At 46.8% G+C, this 21,131-nt stretch overlaps 1 protein-coding gene across 5 annotated transcripts in view; it reads left to right on the plus strand.

Annotated features, from left to right (window-relative positions):
• The window catches only part of AFAP1L2 (actin filament associated protein 1 like 2), a 72,035-nt gene that overhangs the window by 24,271 nt on the left and 26,633 nt on the right, over positions 1–21,131 (plus strand). For all 5 annotated transcript variants that reach the window (XM_054832394.1, XM_054832396.1, XM_054832395.1 and 2 more), the window contains exons 2-3: positions 19,463–19,591; positions 20,118–20,195. In XM_054832394.1, coding sequence (XP_054688369.1) covers positions 19,463–19,591; positions 20,118–20,195 — 207 coding nt within the window. The remainder of the gene's footprint in view (positions 1–19,462; positions 19,592–20,117; positions 20,196–21,131) is intronic.

Below are 21,131 nucleotides of genomic sequence, written 5' to 3' on the forward strand. Positions count from 1 at the left end.
CTGTGGTAACTGTATGTCCAGCCTTGCTTGCGGGTGCTGTTATCTCTTTCCATGCTTTTCCCTGGAAAAGCTACTTTTCAGCAGCACGGCTGTGTATGCAAGCATCCTCCTTCCTGGAAGGGGCAGGATGAAATGGCATGTGGTCCTGTTACTGTGTGATGGGAGGTGGAGACGGAGGAGAAGTACAGCAGAGAGGGATTGCTCCTTTCCTCTCTGTATATCCCACCCACGCTATGAGAACAGGGAGTTTGCTGCTGAAGCAAATGGGCAGGAAATGAGGAGGGAATAAAGGAAAGGGCTCCCTCACATGCTGCAGGCGCAACCTGTGGGACACGCTTCTTGGGTCAAACGGTCACTGCTATTAGCTAGCTTTTAAAAAGGGCTTGCTACCTGGATGTACCCCAGTTCTGCCAGACCTCAAAGCAGTAAGCCTGCATTGTGCCTCATGGCTACGCACAATCAATCTGCACACTTGGAAGAAATACAAAGCAAGTATGTCTTGGGCTCCTTGGGCTTTGGGGAGGTTGTACAGCAGCCGATGTGGGGCTGTGTGCTCTTGCAGCCAACACCTGGAAAGCCTGAGCCTGTCCCTCAGCAAAGCAGCGTACCCTGGGGTGGAAAAAGACCTCTGTAAAGTACACTGCCAGTGTCTCAGTAAAGATTCACTGTCCCGTCCGGTCAGGGTTGTGTGGTATGCTGAGATCCAAACTTGCTACACTGAGACCCTGAAACACAGACCCAAGCCCTGTGCCCTGGGCCCTGCCGGCTGTTCTGCAGGTGGGTGGGTGCTGCTGCGGTGGCTCTGCTCTGCTGTGGAGCAACAGGTATCTATTCGGGCTTGCTGGCCCAATGGTTTCCACCACTATTGCGTCCCTCTGGCTCCCCAGGGTCCTGGTCTGGGATTTGAGGCCAGGGGATTTCTGTTTGTTTAAGAATATTTTATTCATTCATCCCTAATTGCATACAGTTCTCATCATTGCTCAGGCCGTGGCTTTCAGCTATCTTGAAATGAAAAGAAAATACATGTTTGTCTTCCAGCACCTTGGGAGCCAAGGGAAGCCTTAGCCAGAGCCAAGATGTAACGTGGCAGTACAAACACTAATATCCGATGTTCCCCCAGATTTGTAATTAAGAGCCGATGATTTTCCCAAGGTTACCAGAAGGACACTAGCCTACAGGACCCACTTGTCTGGCTCCCATAACACTAAACCTGTTCCTATGGCAATGAGCTGATTGCTCTTGGGTTTTGTGCTGATTTCAGGATTTTTTTATTTTTAACTTTTTTTTTTTTTTTTTTTTTTTTTTTTTACAATGAGCACTGCTACATATGTCCCTTCTTCCTGATGCAGCCGGGATCTCAGCAGTTCTCGGCGCTGCAGCATCCCATAAGGGCCGCAGGCAGTGCAAGGCACTCTGCGGGGACATCGTGAGAAGCAGCCCTGTTCCCCGGGGTCCGTCAGTCCCAATGCCATCACGGCGGTGAAGGGAGCCAGTGCAGCTCCAGTGGCTTCTGCAGGGGGCTGCGCTGGGGCTGCCGCTCGGTCATTTTTTTCTCATAGTATTTTTGTCAGAGGAATGCACCTCCTGACCCGCTGCTTGCAGCACTGCCTGGGAGAGTGGGGTGCTGGGAAGGGGGGTCCCGGCCATGCTCCAGCTGCAACTCACCGAGCTGCTCTTATTTTGGGAACGACTGGGTGTTTCCAGGTCCCCTGGGTACGTGCTGCGTTTGCCTTCTCGCCTTTGTTAATGCTGCTTGGACAATAATGAGGACCTGGAAACCAGCCATAATTTATGATCTCTTTTTTATTAGGTAAGCAAGAGACACAATGCATCCTGCTTACCCCCCCTCCCCTTTTTGGAGAAGGGGTGCGTATCTGAGTGGGAAGCATGCAGGGAGGGTTGTGTTGGTGCACGTACCAGCCAGGTTTTTTTGCCTGGTTGGTGCTACCAGGCCACACCTCATGTAGCGAGAGAAAGAAAAGAATATTTTTGTCCTACTGAAAATTTGAATCCTGCTTCCTGCCCGTACTGGAAGGTGAAATGTGTTAGAATGAGCAGAGTGTACATCTTACGAGCTCCTCTCCTCTCTGCTCGGGATGCTTCAGGAGGTTTTAAACTGACTGCCAGTTGGGAAAGTGCAGGCATGCTCCTGCCTGTTCCTGCCTGCCTTTCTGCTGAGATGTCCCTCCCCCAGCCTGAGCATGGGCTCAGATCCCATCACAGACTTGCTTAAAATTGAGTTGTGTGTGCAAGGACGCGCAGTCAAGGGATGGGGTTAACCACACGCTTGACTTCTTTAGTTGAACCAGGGCCATAAATAGGTCAGTCGCAACAGTACAGTGTTTTGTAAATGTCTGCCCTTCTGAGTTGCTAAAAAATGGGCTTATTAGTCATGGATTAAGGGAAATGCATGAATTTAACACAGCGTTTAGATCACCCACCTACTGTACTTGGTACATGCAAGGGCCAGAGGACTTTGCTTCAGGTTACATCCAAGTCTAATAGCTGTGCTGGGCAGGCATAGCTGTGGGGATGGCTCCCTTGGGGTTCTTCAGCTCCCTGAGGGAGGCTGCATCCCTGAGTCCTCCCTTCACTGCGCGACTGCAGCAGCGTGTCCTGGGCTCCCCATTTCCCTCTTTTTGTGGGCATCCTGAAAAGTTTTTGTTCAGCACAGTTCCCATCTGAAGTCCTTCTGGAAACCAGATGTGTCAGCTCAGCACGACATCCTGCCTAAATATTTTCAAACAGAAGTTTAGACTTGCCTTGTGACTCTTGGTTCGGGAGTTGTTTGTTTTTCAGTGTTGGTTTTCAGTCTTGTGGCCATCCCTCTGCAAAAAGGCCAGATCCTGACCTAACTTTTGCTAGTTGGACCAGGAGCAGCTCATACTGAGCTGGGTGGCATGAAGAGGAGGTTGGAGCAGACCCCTTGTCCACAGGGTCTTCTGAAAGGTGACTGAGAATGCAGCAGCTGTTTCCTAACCCAAATATCAGGCCCCTCTCAGAAGCTGCTGGGTCTCACCCCAGTAGGGTATGCTTGCTCTAACTGCAGTCAGCAGCAGGACAAGGGAAGAAAAGCAGGCAGGTTAGGACATCAGTGCAGTTTTTCCTTCTGCAGTAGGAAAAAGGAGACCATGGAAACGCTTCTTTGGAGCAGCCTGTAATTTCTGAGATGGGCTGTAACATGCAGGAAGAAGCTCGTTTGGGGGTTCCTGGGTGCAGCTCCAGGCAGGGGCTCTCACTGAGCACCAAAGCAGGTTTCCCTGCGGGATGCTGCACTGGGATGCTTCACCAGGATGCAGGTTGGTGTGGCCAACACTGACCCCTCTGCCGGAGGAGAGATCAGGAGATGAACTAAAAAACTTCCAAGCTCCTCCTGTCACTGGGAGAGTAAGGGATTACCGGTAATACAGCTGGAGTTCATAGGCCAAATTTATTGGTAATTCCCAGCTGCTTTGTGCTTTTGGGCTAATGCAAAAGGGCCATTAACCTAGTCTGCTAGTGCAGTTAACCAGGAGCTATAAGGGCTTTGCAGCACCACTCTGGGATGAAGTTGTCAGAGCTGCCCTGATGAATCTGGCCCAGGGGAACTCTACTGGCATGAAAAGGTCTGATCCTGGTATCCTCTTGCACTTATGGCAACTAGAAAGTTTTTCTGCTGGACTTTTTTTTTTTTCCCTCCAGAAAATCCTGACCCATCAGGAGCTTGCTGTATTATTTTTATGTTTTCTAAGTGAAGCTGCACCAAAGTATTTTTCATGAAAGTTTCTCCAGTCCTGGCTGGTATTTCTGATTATAAATAGCCTTTGTGGTGATGGTACTGCCCAGGAAACCCAAGTCCCCAGACCTGAGCCTCAGAGATCACGGCTTCTGTCTTGGGCAAGCTCCTACCCCAAGGAACAGTAGTAGCATGTATACATGTATATGTAGGGGAATGACTTAAATGGGAGAGAGCAGGTCCAGAGGAACTGGTGTTTGGTGTGCAGAGGATTTGCCTGTGGTGCTGCACAATCTGAGCTCAATTTTTGTCCTCAGTCCTTCCCATCCTAGAGGAGAGCCCCAGTAGCCCAGTGGGGTTATTGGCTATTGAAGGGTGGTAGATTCTGTCTGTCTTTCCTTAAAAACAAACAAAATCCCACAGTTTGGGCTTCCCATTGAACATGGAGTTGTTTGTGGTTTCCCATTTCAATGAAATACAGCTTGCATTTGTTTCACTTTCATCTTGGTTTTTCTCTGGTGTTTTGGGATTTCCAGAGCTGTACATCTGGATCTGACATGAACTGGGAAATTTCTGCACTGTGCCTGCATAAAACTGGAGTTTCATAGTAAGAGGGCATCCTTCTCCTCTGTGCTTAAATTCAAACTGTTTTGGTAGGCTTCAGTGGGGCTGTATAGAACAATACCAGGTGAAGATACAGCTCAGGTAGATATCTGTGGTGATTGCATAGCAATAGTGTGATCTTTATGTGTATTCCAAGCATTCCTGTGCTCTCAAAGGAATGCTCCTTTTATATGTAACCCAATTTATTCTAAACCCAACCCTCCAACGTCTAGTGCAAGTCCAGAGGTCCAGGTAGACCTGCCTGGCTCTTTGAGCAGACATAGCTAAGGAACACCCATTTCCAGCCAGTGACTACAGAGGTGAGCGTGGTGAGCAATGTGTCCAGTTGCCTTTGATTCATGGCCCAGATACCCAGGTGGCTGCTTGCACGTGGGTCAGGCTGATGGTATCACTGATACCTCCTGGAGCAAATTTTGAAGTGGTACCTTGGGTTCTGTAGCAAGATGCCTTTGCCAGTCTGCCACTGTGTCTGGAAATGTGGTACCCTTAGTATACCTTCTTGTGATGAGTCCTCATTCAGGAGTGGCTGCATTTGTACAAAGATTGTTCTGTATCCCTCAAAATTCTGTCAGGAGCTTGTGAAAGAGAGGCCCTGTGAGATCCATGGGGATAAGTGACAAAGGATGAAAACTTCCATTCCTTTGAGATTACAGTTGGATCCACAAGCCCAAAGCAGATGGGATCCAACAGAGCTTGAACTAAATCCACAAGGAGCATTTGAATGCAGAGACAATTTTCAGTAAATAATTTGTGTTATGACATCCTGTGAGCTTCCTCAGAGTGTTACTGGAAGCCTGTTTAAGCTTGCCAAACTTCCAGCAATTTTTTTTTTTCTTGCACACTTGACAGATAAGCAACTCAAGTGCCTCAACAACAGTGACCCACTGAGCTGTGAGTGGGGTGGTCCGGAGGGACTGGCTGTGCCAGGTGCTGCTGCTCAAGCTCATTCCTCCAGCCTGACTCACCACATCTCACCTGCACTCAGTGAGACAACACAAGACCTGTTTGCCTTTGGAGGGCTGTTGACTCATTTTAGGTGTTTCTGTCTGGATATGAACCATTGAGCAAGAGAGTCTCTACTGTAGGGAAAAGGGTCAAGAAAATGGGCATTAATGCCTTCAGGTAGGTAATAGATGATGGGAAGAAATGGCCCTGGTGGAACACCAGCTTTGGCTTCAGTCCAGAACTGCAAATCTTTTGGTCTTGGGTTTTATTGCAGACCTCTAGCTATGGCTTTTGCTCTCCCAGAAGTGTCAAGACCCCGTGGTGCAAGGGGCTAAGCATTGAGTTTGTTGTGAGCTGCTTCAGCTTGCTCAGGAAAACCAGAACAAATGTTTCTGCTGTGGTTTTGCTGTTGCAGCCTTGTGTTTGTTTCAACCTCCAATTCAAAACCTCCTGTGGCATAGCAGAGATCTCAAAGCAGCAGAAATTTAGCAATGATCCTTGGTGACTGGAAACCACCGAGTTTTGCATGCCATTTGATCTCTGACATCCCACCTCTCCAGCTGGAGTAGCGCTCCTAACCTGGCAGGTCTCTCACTGCAGAGCAAACATCAGTGCTCATGGACCCTGGAAGCCTTTGAAGCCTTTGCTTCAGAAAAAACCTTGTGATGAAGGAAGATAACCTGTGCCATAAACAAAACCAGTCCTCTGAGAAACATCTTATCTCTGAGGGGTTTGCAGAAACCCTCTCCTGTTTGGGAGTGATGAGAGCAAGACAGCTATTAGTAAGCTGAAAAGAGAAATGGGAGCAGGAGGCATCTAGTTTTTGACGGTGGCATCTTTCTCATGTTTTCAGCAATTGCAAGAGTACTCTGTAAAAATGTTTTGAGACACCAATATTCATGAAAATGTATTTCTAATATAGGCTAGGGAGCACTGGGAAAGCTAAAGAAACTTTTTTGGCAGCAGTTCATCTTTTTTAGCCTCGTGTACTTGCCCAATCTGTGTCCATTTTAAATTCTAATGACTTCCTCAGGCACCACAAACACTCTGGCCTTGTCACTTCTCCTTTTGAAGTTTGCTTCTCATAATGCAGCTTTTTCTGAAGTGCTCCTGCTGTCAGTCAGCTAACTAGTCCAAAAACACTCCCCTGCTTCAAAATCACTTAATTCCTTTTCACTTACAAAGAACGGCTCTCCTGTTACTGGCTGCTGACTCATGCGAGAAAGGTAGCGTGCCTCGTCTCAGCCAGGAGAGCAAGCTTCTGCAGCCACCTAAAGTAGGGCAGAAAATTTGAAAAGTGAGATGGCCGAGGTGGGATGCAGAGGTCTAGATGCAGGTGGGGTGTTAAGAGAAAAACACATCTCAGTGAAGCTGGAGCCTGAGCATCAGGCAGCTCAGGGTGTGCAGCCTTGTCAAAGCTTAGAGTATCACCCCCATTGCTGAAGTTCTGTGCTTTGACCTAAAAGGCTGCTTATGATGAAGGGTGAATATTGAAGAACGTGCAGTCCTGAAAAATCCCTTGAAGTATTTAACTGTACAGTAGCCTTTCCCAGGTTTGCAGGACCAATTTATCAAGTGTTGCAAAAGGTGAGTCTGCAGTTTGGCCCAGAGATACCTAAGCTAGCAGAGAGGCAAAGCCTGTGAGCACCACGCTGTCCCAAGACCCCATTTCCCAGATCTGCATGGTGCCGTGTTGTGTGATCATGCCAGCCTGCTCAGGACGAGGTGGAGGTGCTGCAGCGTTGAGGGATACAAGCTGTCACATGTGTTTTTCTCTCCTTTATCCCCACTACATCTTCCCACACCTAGCTAGGGGTAGATTCACTGGTCCTCACCGAGGTGTATTGGCCTGCATCAGGGATTTCACTTGTCTTCTGCTGCTTTATACCAACATGTAACACTCAGCCTCAAATGCCCTTTTGAGATGATACCCTGAGACAGCATACAGGGGATGTGGTTAAATGTGCTGGAACCTGGCCTCCAAAGAGCTCTGGGTGAGGATGGATAACTGTGGGTGGGGAAGGTGCAATGTATTATTTTGTTGCTGAGAGGTTCCTATAGATCTGGTTTCTCTTATATATCTCTGAAACAGTTCCCTGCACTTGCCTTGCACCCCAGGAGGGGGAATTTGTAAAAGCATAAGTTGGCATGTCCCACCTGGAAATATCACACAGATGTTATTCAAAATGGACAGGAAATTTAGGTTGTACATTTCTTGAATGCCTTGGAGGAGCTGAGGAGTTTGATGGCTTGAGCAGCCCTTGGGAGCTTGGCAGCTCTTGTGGCTGTGGTTTTTGGTCTGCATTTTGTGCAGTGTGTGACCTGTTCAGCAGCTTACCCAGGCAGCTGTAACAGATGTCGCTGCTGAAGGCTGAGATGGAGCTAATCGCTGCTCCCTACCCTTTCCCTCTGGCTACCGGGCCAAGCACTTTTTCCCCTCGGGTAGTTTTTCATGCAGGCGAGTGTCAGGAGGCACCAACTGTGTGTAGGCAGCAAACTCCTATTGGTGCGAGTGAGAGAGAAATTACTGCCCTGGGGTGACTGCCAGTGGTAAGTAGAAGCTTTTCAGTGGACCAGAAAGAGATGCATGGTGGTTACATGAGGTGGGACTCTCTGGGTAGGAGAGGCCATGCTCCTTCCCCTCTGTAGGAACATAAGTGGGTGGAGCGGCCTCCAGAGAAGACAAATTCAAATCCCTTCAGTCAGGGGAGGGATCTAAATCCACCTCCCCACATCGGAGGTAAGGGCAAGAGGGCAACTGCCCTGTCTTTGGGGATCCAGCCTCCTCCTGCCCCCTCTTTTTCTTTTTTTTTTTCTTCCCTGAAACAAAACTGTGAAATCAAAATTAATTTTACTTTATCTCAAAAAAACCCACTTTTTTTTAAATTGTTTTCAGTGAATTCTGCAACAAAATATGCCTAGCCCTTAAAATTTGGAGTGTTTTCCTAGTCATTTGTCTTTCCATCACCTGCCTGTCTGCTGCTTAGAAAGCCTGGGCAAGTGGATAAAAATAAAACAAATGAAATTGCAATAAACCACAACAGAAACAATCCTTGTGTTTTTCCTACCCCAAGAAGATTGAAAGGCTCTGTGCATTTGTGCTCCCTGGCTGCCTCAGCTTCGCCTTTGGGGCTGGAGCTTAAGCGCAGAATTGGTGGAAGGAAAGTCAAAAGGTTGAGTAGACATTTGCAGTGGCAGCCTACGATCCCTCCCTAAGAAGTATCCAAGGTAGGGCCATGAAGATGATCAAAGGGCTGGAGCACCTCTCTTATGAGGACAGACTGAGAGAGTCAGGGTTGTTCAGCCTGGAGAAGAGAAGGTTCCGGGGAGACCTTATAGCAGCCTTCCAGTACCTGGAGGGGCCTACAGGAAAGATGGGGAGGGACTATTTATCAGGGAGCGTAGTGATAGGACAAGGGGTGATGGCCTTAAGCTAAAGGAGGGGAGATTTAGATTAGCTGTTAGAAAGACATTCTTCCCTGTGAGGGTGGTGAGGCACTGGAACAGGTTGCCCAGAGAAGCTGTGGCGGCCCCCTCCCTGGCAGTGTTCAAGGCCAGGTTGGATGGGGCTTTGGGCAACCTGGTCTAGTGGAGGGTGTCCCTGCCTGTGGCAGGGGGGCTGGAACTAGATGATCGTCAAGATCCCTTCCAACCCAAACTATTCTATGATTCTATGTACTGCTCCCTAAACAGGTAGGCACAGCAACATCTCTGCCTCCTCTTTTTTTCTGGGCCATCAGCAAGTTGAACAGCCAGCAGTTTTCAGTACCTTCCCTGCAAAACTGGAAGGCTGCTGGATGGGCTGCGGTTGGCCGTTCCTTACCAGCTAGCTCGCAGTTGTGAGGATATGCATCTCTTTATGCCTGTGAGTACTAGAAACCTATCTTGAGGGCAGTTCCTGCTTGCAAGATGCTAATCATGTCCTCAATTGAATTGCTTCCAGCACTGGAGGCAGAGCAGTGGACTAGCCAGGCTGCGCTTAGCAATAAGTAAATAGAGAGTTCCTTCAAGTTATTACTTTCATTAAAAGCTATTAATTTATTAGTGCCGACGCTTAACTATATTATGTTCACCTTTTGGGTGGAAACCATAGCAATGCGGTTTTGAGCAAGGACAGCATGGCCTGCCCTAACCACAGGGACCCAGGCATGAGCTGCTGATCCCAAACCACTGCTACCCGAATGACCTGGATGGGAAGGGATCCTCAGTTACCGAGGATGACATAAATGCTCATTAGCATGTAATGCTAAGAAAAGAGAAACGCCAGGCTGCGTAAATCATAGCCAAGCTACAAGGATGCCTCCAAAGTCTGCTGAGAGGGAGATGAAAGAGTCAAATATGAGTTTAGAAAAGCTCCAAGGAAGCTGAATTTGCTAGAAGGGCTTGAACTCGTTCATCAGCAGTTTCTTGTCACAGATTTTCTGCTGAAATGGTAAATGAAAATAATGATCTAACTCTTAAATCTGTGATAGGATTAGTGATACCTTCGGCATATTTATGTAATAGGTTTCAGAGATTTAATTCAGAGTATTGTTCCCAGCCTGGATAACTGGCTCTCATTCATGTAAACAAAGTGCAAGACAGACGAAGTAAGAAAATCTTTTTTATCTGGTAAATGGTTGTTTTGCTGATTTGAGAGCTGTCTTTCATTTCCCATGCCTCACAGTCAGAATAGAATGGGAGAAGTTTTCCAGTTCGCATGGAAAAAAAGAAACGCCAGTCTTTGTCCTGGTTCTCCGCTGCCTCAGCCCCCCTGGGCTCCTGCGGGGCCGTGCTGGGGAAGAAGGCAGAGATGCAATACAGTTGTCTTGTCCTGAGCCTCCTCTTTCCCACCTGTGCATCTCCATAAGTTTGACTTGCTGCTGCTCGATGATGAGACCAAGGTGCGGCTGGTGGCTTCTCCTGTGATCCTAATGGTAAAACAAGGTTTATTTCTCAGTCTTGGCAGCTCTTTCAGTGCTTGCCTCTAGCATACCTTGTAAGAGATTCCCCCATGCAGCAAAAAAGCTGTGGGCAATGGGACAGGTCCATCACCATGAGTCAAACCAAGAGCCATCCATTAGGTAGGTCACTGTAGAAGCTGTTTCTCTGATCCCTGCTCCATAAGTCTGACCATTGCACCATGTGGGGCCTGGATCCATTAGAGAGACAAACAGGAGTTCGTGGTTTTTTCTCCTCGTGCAGTGGTGTGCAGCTCCAGCGGTCTCCATGGCACTGGCATCCTGACCCTTTATCTTCACTGGTTCTGCACTGGTTTGCATATTACTGTCGCTTATCCCAGGACACTCCTGGCTTTTGAGAAGTATTGTATCATCATTTTGCCCCCAAGTATTGTCACCTGTGTTTTAGCAGGACATGTTTCTTTCACACGGTGAATGGGACCTGCATTGGAAGAGTGATGTGCACGCAGCCATTGCAGAAATTGGGTGGCCTGGGAGAGGCTCTCTTCCAAGGCTCTTACCCAGGAGTGACACCTGTTTTCCCCAAGTCAGCCGATACTTGTTTTCATGAGCATTGGACAGAGAGGCTCTACCACGAAAACATATTTGGGAGTTTCTTGGGCAACATGGGGAGTAATAACACAGATGTGAAAGGGTACCAAAAACTTGAACTGCATTTGAAAACCTGTTGGGTGATGAAAGCAATGTTTGGGGTGTGAAGCAGGGCAGAGCCTCTGTTTCTCTGGAGCATCACTGCAGTGTTAGGACAACATTGGTGTTTCCCCACAGGGCACGTATGTCTCAAAACGGCTCATGTGGTGCCCAGCTGCTTTGCTAATCCACAGCAAACAGGGGAGCTGCCTGCTCCTGGGAGGCAGCTCTTCCACCCTTCACTTCAGTGAAATGTCATGTTGGAGGTATGGGAGAGGAATAAGGATGGCATCTCTTCAATGTAAGAGCAGGGACACCCAGCCCTGTCCTCAGGTCACCTTCTGGCATACGTGCCCTCCCTGTGCGTGTGGGAGGGTGGGTGGGAGCTGTGGCTTCCTGTGGTGGCAGATGCTGGAGACCTGCTGGGAGATACTGAGCACTGGTGACACATGGCAGGAGAGGGTTTGTAATGTGACCTCTGAGGTACTGCCTAGTCATTCCTAAACCTGCCCTTTCCACACCTCTTAACCCTAAACTTCAGTTTAGTAAATGTTAGCTTGCTTTGAATCCAGTTGTTAGGAATGGGGCAAGCTTTGGTCCTTGGTGATGTCTGTAGATTAGGGGGGTGGAGCGTGGTGTTTGGGGGTTTTTTTGGTTTGTGTGTGTGGTGGGTTTTTTCTTTTTTTTTTTTTTTTTTGCGGGGGGAGGAGGTTGGTTTTGGGTTTTGGGTTGGTTGTTTTTTTTTTTTTTTTTTAGCAAATTTGTCTGCCGATGATTATACACTGGGATTCCAGAGAAAATCTTGGGTTCGTGTACTGCAGCATCACCACTGCTCAGTGCCTCAGCTGCATGCTCCTTCCTGGCAGCTGGGCTCCTGGGTTACCCTGAAGAGGATGGCTAAGGACTGCGTGCAATGTTTGGACGAGGGATTGAGCAAGATTATTAAGAAAGCAATCTAGCAATAGTGATGTTGCTGTAGGCTCTGCCAGCCTACTCTTGATGTACTTCAGGATACTTTTAAAACCTGTTTTTCCCCCTGCAGTACTGCAATAGCCTTGTGCAGTCATTCTGCTTTTCAGCTGAAGGAATGCTGTTGTGGCCTGCATGGCTAGAAGAGCTCCTGCTGCAGAGGAAATGGCAAGGAAAAGACTGAGGACTCCAGGGCTGTGTGTCTGTCTTTCTGACCCCAGAGCTCTTGCTTTTGCTTTCTTAAACATAATTGCTTTCCCCTTCTGTTATGTTTCTATTGTTCGTTGGAGAAATGATGCCATTAAATCAACAGAGAATGGTGGGAAAATGCTTTGATATGAGGCCTTTGGAGGGCGTGTGCGTGTGTGTATGTGTGTGTGTGCATGTCCTCTCTTAAAAAAACCAACACAACCCTCTGTGTATCTGGCAGCTTCCTTTAATTTGTGTCTTGCCTGCGAGAAAGAAATCCATCTCCAAATAATTTTGGCAGTTAACCTCTTTTATTTGTATTCTAGTGGTATGAACTGCAGGGTGTTGTTCCAGGGCTGTCGTTCACCATCATTGTGATACTTAATCTCGTTAGGACCTTGCATTTTCCCAGTTGCTGTTTTGGGAATGTGGTATCCCAGGCTTCTTTTTTCCATGGGAAAGAGGGGTCTGGTGGTCACAGACTCTGGCAGGCATTAGGACAGCAGGGTGCCTGCTATTCTGCTGCTATTCTGTAATGCAGAGAGGGATGGAAATGTGCTTTCCTCTAGACGTAGCCATGCGGTGATGAACTAGGCTGATGCAAAGTCTGCCACAATGTTCTGACTACAACCATGCTCCTTAGCCCAGGAGCATTGGCAAGGACCTGAGCTGAGGTGCAGGAGCACGCGTTGCCACCTTTGTGGAGCAAAGACCATGTTAAGCAGAGGAGAACAAGGCTGGGCGCAGCGGCTGTGGGATGCTTACTCATGCTGGATTCAAGCAGTGGAGCCCCACATGTTTTTGTCACATAGTTGAGGTTTTTGCATGGGTTTTTTTTCTTGAAAACAGCCGTTCTGTTTGATCAAACACCTCTTAGTAGCCCCTTCCTAGATATAGCTATGCATTACATTAGATAGCAAACAGATATCCTTTAAGTTGCAGGTCAAGTGGTCACCAACTCAAAGTGAAGTCAGCCGTGCAGAGTCCTCTAAGGATTGAGGGATGGAGAGAGCAAAACTTCACAAGACTTAAAAACAAAACCCCAATCTTAGCAGAAAGCTGAAGGAATAAGGGGAAAAACAGCAGAAAGGACTGTGGGGGGAGAAGGGAATCAATGGTGGCAGCTTTAGAGGAAATAGCATCTCTCTGTCACGCCACTGTAGGATTCAACTCGGGGGCTTGGCAGCAAACATGATTTCTGCTTTGTAAGAGTTGCTGGGATTGTTTTCCTCCCCGCTGGGAAGGGAGCCCTCTAGGGCCTGCTCTTGGGGATATTTACCTTAGAAAGAGGACCCTCTTTAAAATCCTGCCCTGCCTGACTTGGTCCAAATTTTTTTTAGTTGGTGCTTATCTTGATTTGGTTTGATCCTTACTTACCCTCTTGGCTACTGTGCTGATGTTTCTTTAGTTGTTTTCCTAGCTCACTTCTGCCCCGGCAGGAGTCACCGTGTCACGCAAGTGATGTGTGACCTGGTCCCCCCCACGCTGAGGATGCAGCACTTCTCACAGTGACAGTCTCATCAACCCCAGATCCCAGCATGGTTTTCCATGGCACTTTGTGGTATGTCCCCATTTGCTGATGCTGCCTGCATCGCTGAGCACAGACCTGCAGCCCATAGCCTAGTAAAGCTTTGAGGATCTTTTGAGTTTGATGGGCACTCCACTAATATGGCATGCTACAAAAGGAAGAGATACTGGCTTCTTTCAGATGTCATCTGACAAATCTGTTTGCCAGCGTGAGACCTCCAATGACTCACCAGTTGACCTGTCATGGAAAGAGTGAGACCCTTTGCAAAGACGTCGCTGTATTGCCCCTGAAGTTTCATGCGTATACCCTCTATTACCTATAATAAAGCAGTATGGCACTAAAGTACAAGACTACTCAGTAAAAACTCCTTACGACACAGTAATTTTATGTTTTGCTTCTCTTCTCTCTTCCTTTTTTTTTTTCTTAATTTTTCTTGGATGCTGTTTCCCACCTTCCAGCGGAGGGAAGAGAAGTCTCTTGTTTGCTCAGCTAACTGAAGAAAAGCTTTGTGTGCATTTTCTGCTGCTGTTTTGTTAAAGTTCAGAGTTCCTAGGTTAGAGCTGCTGCTTCTCAATATGAGTCTTGTTCAAACTTCCAGAGCAGCCCACGCAGAGCTGCTTGGGTTCATCTGCGCAGTTCACAGCCCACAGCCGACGAGACACATTGTTTGCCTCTCTCCTTCCATGATTCATAGTTTGCAACAAAGAGGAGGCTAATGCTCCCAACGTGAGTGTGAAGCCAGGCGGTACTGGATTTTAGGTAGATCAATAGAAGCAGTCTGGGTGGGTTTTTTTTCTTTCTTCCTTCCTTGTGAGCAGTCATTATATCTGAAAATCAGACAGCTTTTGTGGCAGTGGTCATAACTGTCTGACACTTCTCTGGCTTAATAGGGAAACTGTGATAGGAGTTCTCCAATTTTACAGCTTTCTTATTTTGAGGAATTTTAGCTTGTCTCGGGTTTGTGAATTTTGCCTTTTATTTTGTTTAATCTAGCAGTGATTCTCCAATGAGGAAGTTCACTGTTTACCAGAAGCTTGGTGCAGGTTTTTTGTGGTTTTTTTTCTTTTCTTTTTTTTTCTTTCCTTTGATAAACACAGTACTTGTCATTTTGCTGTGGGGAGATTTCTTTTTTTGCAAATATTTATATATTTATAATTATTCATCTGTGAAGAAATGGAGGAGTTTCAACTGACCAACAATGAGATGGGCTTCTTATTCTTTTCCCGTGAAAAGCTAGAAGGAAGGCTGGCCAGTAATTGCAGGCGCAGTGTGGGAAGTGAAGCCTGGTTTCTGATGATTAAAACCAAGCTGGTAAACTTTAGTCCACCCTTGCCTGCTTTTTTCTGCTCATCAGCCTGGGTGAATGCTGGTGGGGTTTCAGTGTGATGGGGATGCTTTTTTGGAGGAGCAGCTTTCTGGGGTTCAACAGAGATGTCACTTCTTCCTGGTGCTGTATTTGGGTGAGCCGCTCACCACGTGTCCTTCCTTGCGTCACGTTGCCCGCGTGTGCCGAAGCCAGCGGCACCCAGAGCAGGGCAGAGGGGCCGTGACCCCTGCAGAAGGGCCAAAGCATCGCTGTGTCCTTTTCTTCACTGCTCTTCTGCAAGACCCTAAAGCCGCCAGGATGAGGAAGATCGGTTTGCCTGAGGAAGGAAGGTTTGCTGTTTTGGAAGGCAGCCCCGTGTGGGGGTCATCCAGCTGTTACAGCTGTCACCATCCACACATCTGCCTTTCCTCACAGCTGGGGAGAATGGCCTTCTCTAGCTGTCATCGTGGGTGACTTTTCCTTCTTGCAAAGGCTGACTGTTACTACGAGACTCCAAATTAGCCAAGGAGGCCTGGACTGGGTCCTCCTGCTCCGCTGACAGCACTCGCTATTCAGCGCCCTGAATGCTGTCTCTGTACCCGCCTGTCCTCTCTGCACGCTCGTCAGCTGCCCTATTGATTTTATGCAGCAAAGGAAAAAAGAAACCAGGGCAAGAAAGGAACTGCTTTCTGCCAAAGCAGCCCCTGGGGAATCCCAGTGCTGCCAGCCGGGGCTGATCAGTGGGAAATGGGGGCCGAAAGGCTGCCGTGGGATGCACTGCACTGAGGAGGCAGTCCGGGGAGGCTGGGGATGTGCAGGTACCTCGAGGTGCCCCTCAGGAGCCCCTCTGCTCCTGTGCCTGACGCTTGCATGAATCATGTTGTGTTATCAGTTTCACTATCTCTGGACTTTCCAAGTGAGAAGCTTGGCACGCCGCAGGCTGCAGGTATTTACCACGTGCCTGAATCCTTGCTGTTTGCCAGCAGCTAAGCCCAGCCCCTTCTAGGAGGGGTGAAACCAAAAGTACCAAACCTAAATCCTGCTTTTGGCTGGAGGGTGGGAAATCTCCCGGTGCTTCGGGATCCAAGAAAGGGTGGTTTGGGAGTGAGATCTGCAGGCTGGGACACAGGACAGCTAGGTTGGATTCCTGATCTGCTGGAGAATACACCCATATCCTTGGACAAATCCACTTAATCTCTCTATTCCTTGGTTTCCTGTTAGCAAATGATATTCCTTATCTTTCACTTCTCATCTCAGTAGAGGAAAGAGTTTCTCTTTTAGTATGTATCTTATTACAATTCTTTGTCCGGTGGCTGGGGCCCCACTACCTTGATAAAATAAATAATTTAATTTAGATTAAATGGTCTAATATAATCCTGCCCAGTGGTTACTAAAACACTTGAATGAAAGTTCATTCTGAGTCTGTCTTTCCATTTCCTCATAAGGCCAAGACATGAAGTAATTAGATGTAGACATAGGTTGTTGTTGTAGCACGATGACAAAGATCAGTGGTTATTGGTAGGAATGGCTTTTATAATCTAGTTTAATGGTCATTTACCTTTCAGTGACCTTGGTGTCAGGCAAAATTGGCAGCTCTTTTGCAAGGAATGTGCTTCCTCAATTGGGGCTTTGCAAGCTGCTGCATTTTTGGCTCTAGCTTCACATGAACTAGGATAGACACTGCTGCAATGCAAGAGACTTTGTCTGCAAATAAAGGCCATAGACTCCTGCCAAAAGAAGCCCTTTTCAGTGCTGTCCTACTGCCGATGAATTGCCGTTGAAACAGATCGGTTGTGTTTCAGGCAATTCTTTGCTTATTTCTGCGACCAAAGTTGCAACCTTCAAACAGAGAGTCTCACAGCCATTTGATTTTGCAAACATGTTCCTCGCATCTATAGCTATTGCCCTGCAGAGCAAGCCTAGCTCCAGGAATCATCTCTTTATGTGCTCTCATTTCTAAATTGCTAAGATAAGGAGAGCAAAACAGTGCAGCTTGGAGGAAGAGCCATTTGTTTCAGGCTGCTTTGGATAACCACCAACCTGGTTTTGCCATAAGCATGTTCGATACATCATCACCACAACATGATAGGTCTTTAGCTGAGACCAAGCAGCGGTTTCTAGCTTTCGAAATCCTGAGATGGTTTGATGTACATGGGATCTGAACTGGTTTTAGTCCTATTGACTTGCTGGGACCTGCTGTGATACTTGCTAGCGCAGAGGATCTTATAGACCGTCATCATATTAATTCTTCTTTCTTCTCACATTCATCACTCTCTGATAAGTATTAGCTTGTTCTCCTTCTGATATGAGAGAATGAATGGCCCCATTCATTTCAATAGCAGTTTGTTTTTGCAGGTATCAGGTTTGGATTGGGAATGTCCAGCTGAGATCAAAGAGATACTTGCATAGAAGCAGATGGTTTATATGCTGCTTCTTGCTGAAGAAGAGCAAAACGAATCTCTCGAGTCCCTGAAGTCTGAATCTATTGAAGTCTGACAGAGTCTTTCCACTGACCCCTGTGGCCCCAGGATCACATCCTAAATGAGTTGCTTTGAGTCACTAGAAGCCTGAATTCAGCTTTGGTGGGCTGGAAAATGTAACCTACTGTATGGGCTGCACTATTCATAAGTGCTCGGCCCTGTGTGTGTGCTAGCTGTGGATGCCTGGGAGAAGAATAAAGTCTTTTTCTGCAGTCGTGGGGGTGGAGGAGGGAATGGGAATTATACCCCTTTCCCTGCAAACCCAGTATCGTGACATCCACATGGGCAGTTGTTGGGAGCTGACCCGCTTCTGAAGCTTCAAATTAAGGTTAGGTATTTTTTGTGTTGTTTCTTCCGATACCATTCTTGACACACAAATGTCCTGTCCACCAGGCCTGACTAGCAGGAGCTGACCTCAATTTCAATTTTCTGAATTGGGCCACTGAAGCAGAGGAGTGAGTATAGCAAGGATGTGTTTTACCCCAGTGGAGTTTCCTTAAACTTAGAAGAATCATAGTCCTTGAAGCCTGAGAGAAGCTGGTTACGAGTGTGACACCAAATGCTCACAGTTCATTGTTTAATGATATCAGTGGTATCTAATATTGTTGCAAGTGAAGATTAATACAGTTTGAGAGCCACAGCATGGTTTTCAATTAATGGCTAGCAACATAAACCTTTACAGTTTAATTTATGCTTTATTTATCAATATTCTAACATGTATTCACCTACGGAAGGGTTGCCTGGTGGCTAAAGATGGTGGAGTAAGAAGGTGATGGCGCTCTCCTGCTCTTACACAAATGTTCTTTGTGACCTTGGAGATGGTAGCACTCAAACTAGATAAGCTGCAGATGCTTTGCATTATGAAACCAAAATATTAACACTTTTCTAGTTCATTGGTGTGAACTGTGACTCACAGGGTACCATGGGAACACACAGCATGGAAATGCTATTAAGTAAAGGGAATGGAGCATTGCCCAGTTAAATTATCCATATGTCACGTTCCTTGGTGGTGTGCTGAGGAGTCACAGCCTGGTTTGCAGCCTGGCGGTGGCAAACCCAACCTTTGCTGCCCATCTCCCCTGCAGCTCCTTAGCATCGGGAGCGATGGAGCATGGTAGCAGAGGAGCCTCCAAAGGGGAGGAATGGCCCCGGCTGAGTTTTCCGTGCTTTTCCCAACACGCCGTCATTCTTGTGCGGCGCTTCCTCTCTCCACATAATACTCTGTTATTTCCTCCCTGGAACGGGTTCTTGCCACTGCTGCTAATTAGTCCACGATAAACTTCAGCGTGAACAAAAGCAAGTAATTAAATGCCTGTTGCTTCAGCTTGAGCCCTGTCAGAGAAGTGATTTGTCGGTGGCAGAGCTGAGTAGCATCTCCTCAGAATGAAAACAAACCTATTAGCCTGGCTGAGCCGTGGGGAGCGGTGTGTCCGAGGTGCTTGTTGCGGTATGCAGGGATGCTTTGGTACGGCAGATTTTCCGAGGGTCTCTGAGATGCTGCTCAGTCTTGGGTCTTCAGTTCCACGTGGTGCAGTGATCTCTGTCACTGCCCAAGCAAGACAGCTTGAGAAGTTACTGAATTATGAATTACTGAAATATGAATTATTATGGGGGCAGTTGTCTTTATTTAGGGGACACACATAAATGTTTTCAAATTATTACAGATAGAGAAATAAGGAGGAGGCTTGGAAAGAAGGACCAGAAATCAGAGTTTTTGGTAGATCCAAATTCAGATGAGGTTTGAATTATGTTTGTCGGGACTCAATATTCAAGTGTCAGGATCTTGCTAGCTGCTTTCGTGTAATCTCAGCCCTAACGTTCAAAATCCCTCCAGACTTTTCCCTCCTTGAGCAAAAAGTCCTATAGGAAGAAGAATAAATACTTACATGGGATTTTACTGGTATATGAACACTCTGAGGGAAGTTGGAGCCTTTTTGGTTTTGGGACCAACTTTCTTTTCAAAACTAGAGAGAGGATTCAAGCTGGAAAACTAAGTGTTAATTATTCCTGGGCAGAAAAAGGCAGAGGATCTTGGAAAATTCAAAATTAATGTATGTTTTCTTTTGACATGCCACCCAACTGGTTTGCCAACAGTTGTCTCTGTTGCTGTCATAGCTCTCGAGCAGCTGCTCACAGAACTTGAAGATTTTTTGAGGATACTGGACAAGGAGAACTTGAGCAGCACTGCTGTTGTGAAGAAGAGCTTCCTCTCCGACCTTCTGCGGGTCTACACCAAGTCCAGCGGTACGGACAAAGAAAACCGAGGATGAGGCAGTGGGCTCTTGTGGGAACTGCTACAGGGTCTTGAAGCAACATTTTCTTGGAGGCTGGTGGGAAGGGGGCACATGAAAATTAGAGAGAGAAAATAAAACTGAGATTATTTTGGCATTGACCTCTAATTGTTTATGTAAAATTACTGTAGTTATGTGTTTAGCTTTACAAGCAAAGGATTCCCAAGATTCCTGATACTTTCTGTTTTCCTTATTAAACCTTAAGTTTATTTAATCCACTTTGTAAGATACACAGGATGTACTGTTTGGCCAAGTTAATGTTTAAGTAGAAATTTTAACTTATGGAATTTCCTGACTATAAAGCATTTAATTTTTCTGCTTTTTATTATCGCTTTTTTTTTTCTGCACATTGCCTCAACCAATATGCTCTCCCCAAAACGTACTCAGCAGAGACACTTTTTAGATATGTCTTTGTGGAAAGACTTAGAAATGTGAAAGCAGCGGGTGGGTAAAAAGTTGACTTTTCCATTTTGTTGCAGGTGGCGATGAGGAATATATTTATATGAACAAAGTGACCATCCATAAACAACAGGGTGACCAGGAGAAACAAGACAAAGGTAAGGAGCTGAAGATTAATGGTTGCATCATGTCTAACAGGGTGATGAAGGCACATGTGGTTAGAGCCTTGCTTTACTGGGACCAGCAGAGGCCCCTCTGGCAGCTCTGAGGGATGAGGCAGTTGATGGTGTGGAAGGACTGCCATTTTCATTACATTCCTTTGGAAATGATGGTCCTTGCCAATGCTGTGAGGTTATTCCTGGAAGTAGCACTTTGGAGGACATTATTTTGGGATAAAAATGTTGCCTTCTAAGGCTTGCAGCTCCAGTGCCCGAAATATTTAAGGAAGCCCTCATGTTTCCTTTGGCCACGAAACATGTCACTTCACCTCTCTGAGACCTTGAAAGCATCTGTTGTCTTTAGTGTGTTGCTCTGCACTAGCCCAGAGGGTCTGTGTAGTCACAACTTTGTGAGGTGAGTTCCCAGGTGCAGCCTGCTGTGTGCACGGGCAGAGCACCCTCATCTCCCGGGGGGGACGCAAGAGTTCGGTGGTGTACAAGCCAAGAAATTAAACCTAGATAAAATACTCATTTCCAATTTATATTTCCCAGATTTTGAATTTGTAACATGGGAAAGAATATAGTTCTCTGAAAACGTCCTTGCTCTTTGAAGTTCATCACAAAGGGTGTTTTTGATAATTACATAGAACAATATTGTTACTGACGCACATCTCCTTAATGCACACGTAGCCAGAGGCTGACCCTGCTCCACAATTTCCAACCCACATACATGAGACAAGAGGACGCATCAGTGCAGCCTGCTGTTGACGTGCTGGTCCTGCAAGAGTTGGGATAGCTCCATTTCCAGAGTTGTTCGGTTTGGTTTTATTGTTTTGTGGTGGGATTTTTTGTTTGTTTGGTTTGGTTTATTTTTTGAACTACCTGCAGCTGAATTTAGGTTAACTTCAAATACCCCTGAAGACAGGATGTCCTCTC

This window comes from Grus americana, chromosome 7 (assembly GCF_028858705.1).
Source record: "Grus americana isolate bGruAme1 chromosome 7, bGruAme1.mat, whole genome shotgun sequence".
Lineage (NCBI taxonomy): Eukaryota > Metazoa > Chordata > Aves > Gruiformes > Gruidae > Grus > Grus americana.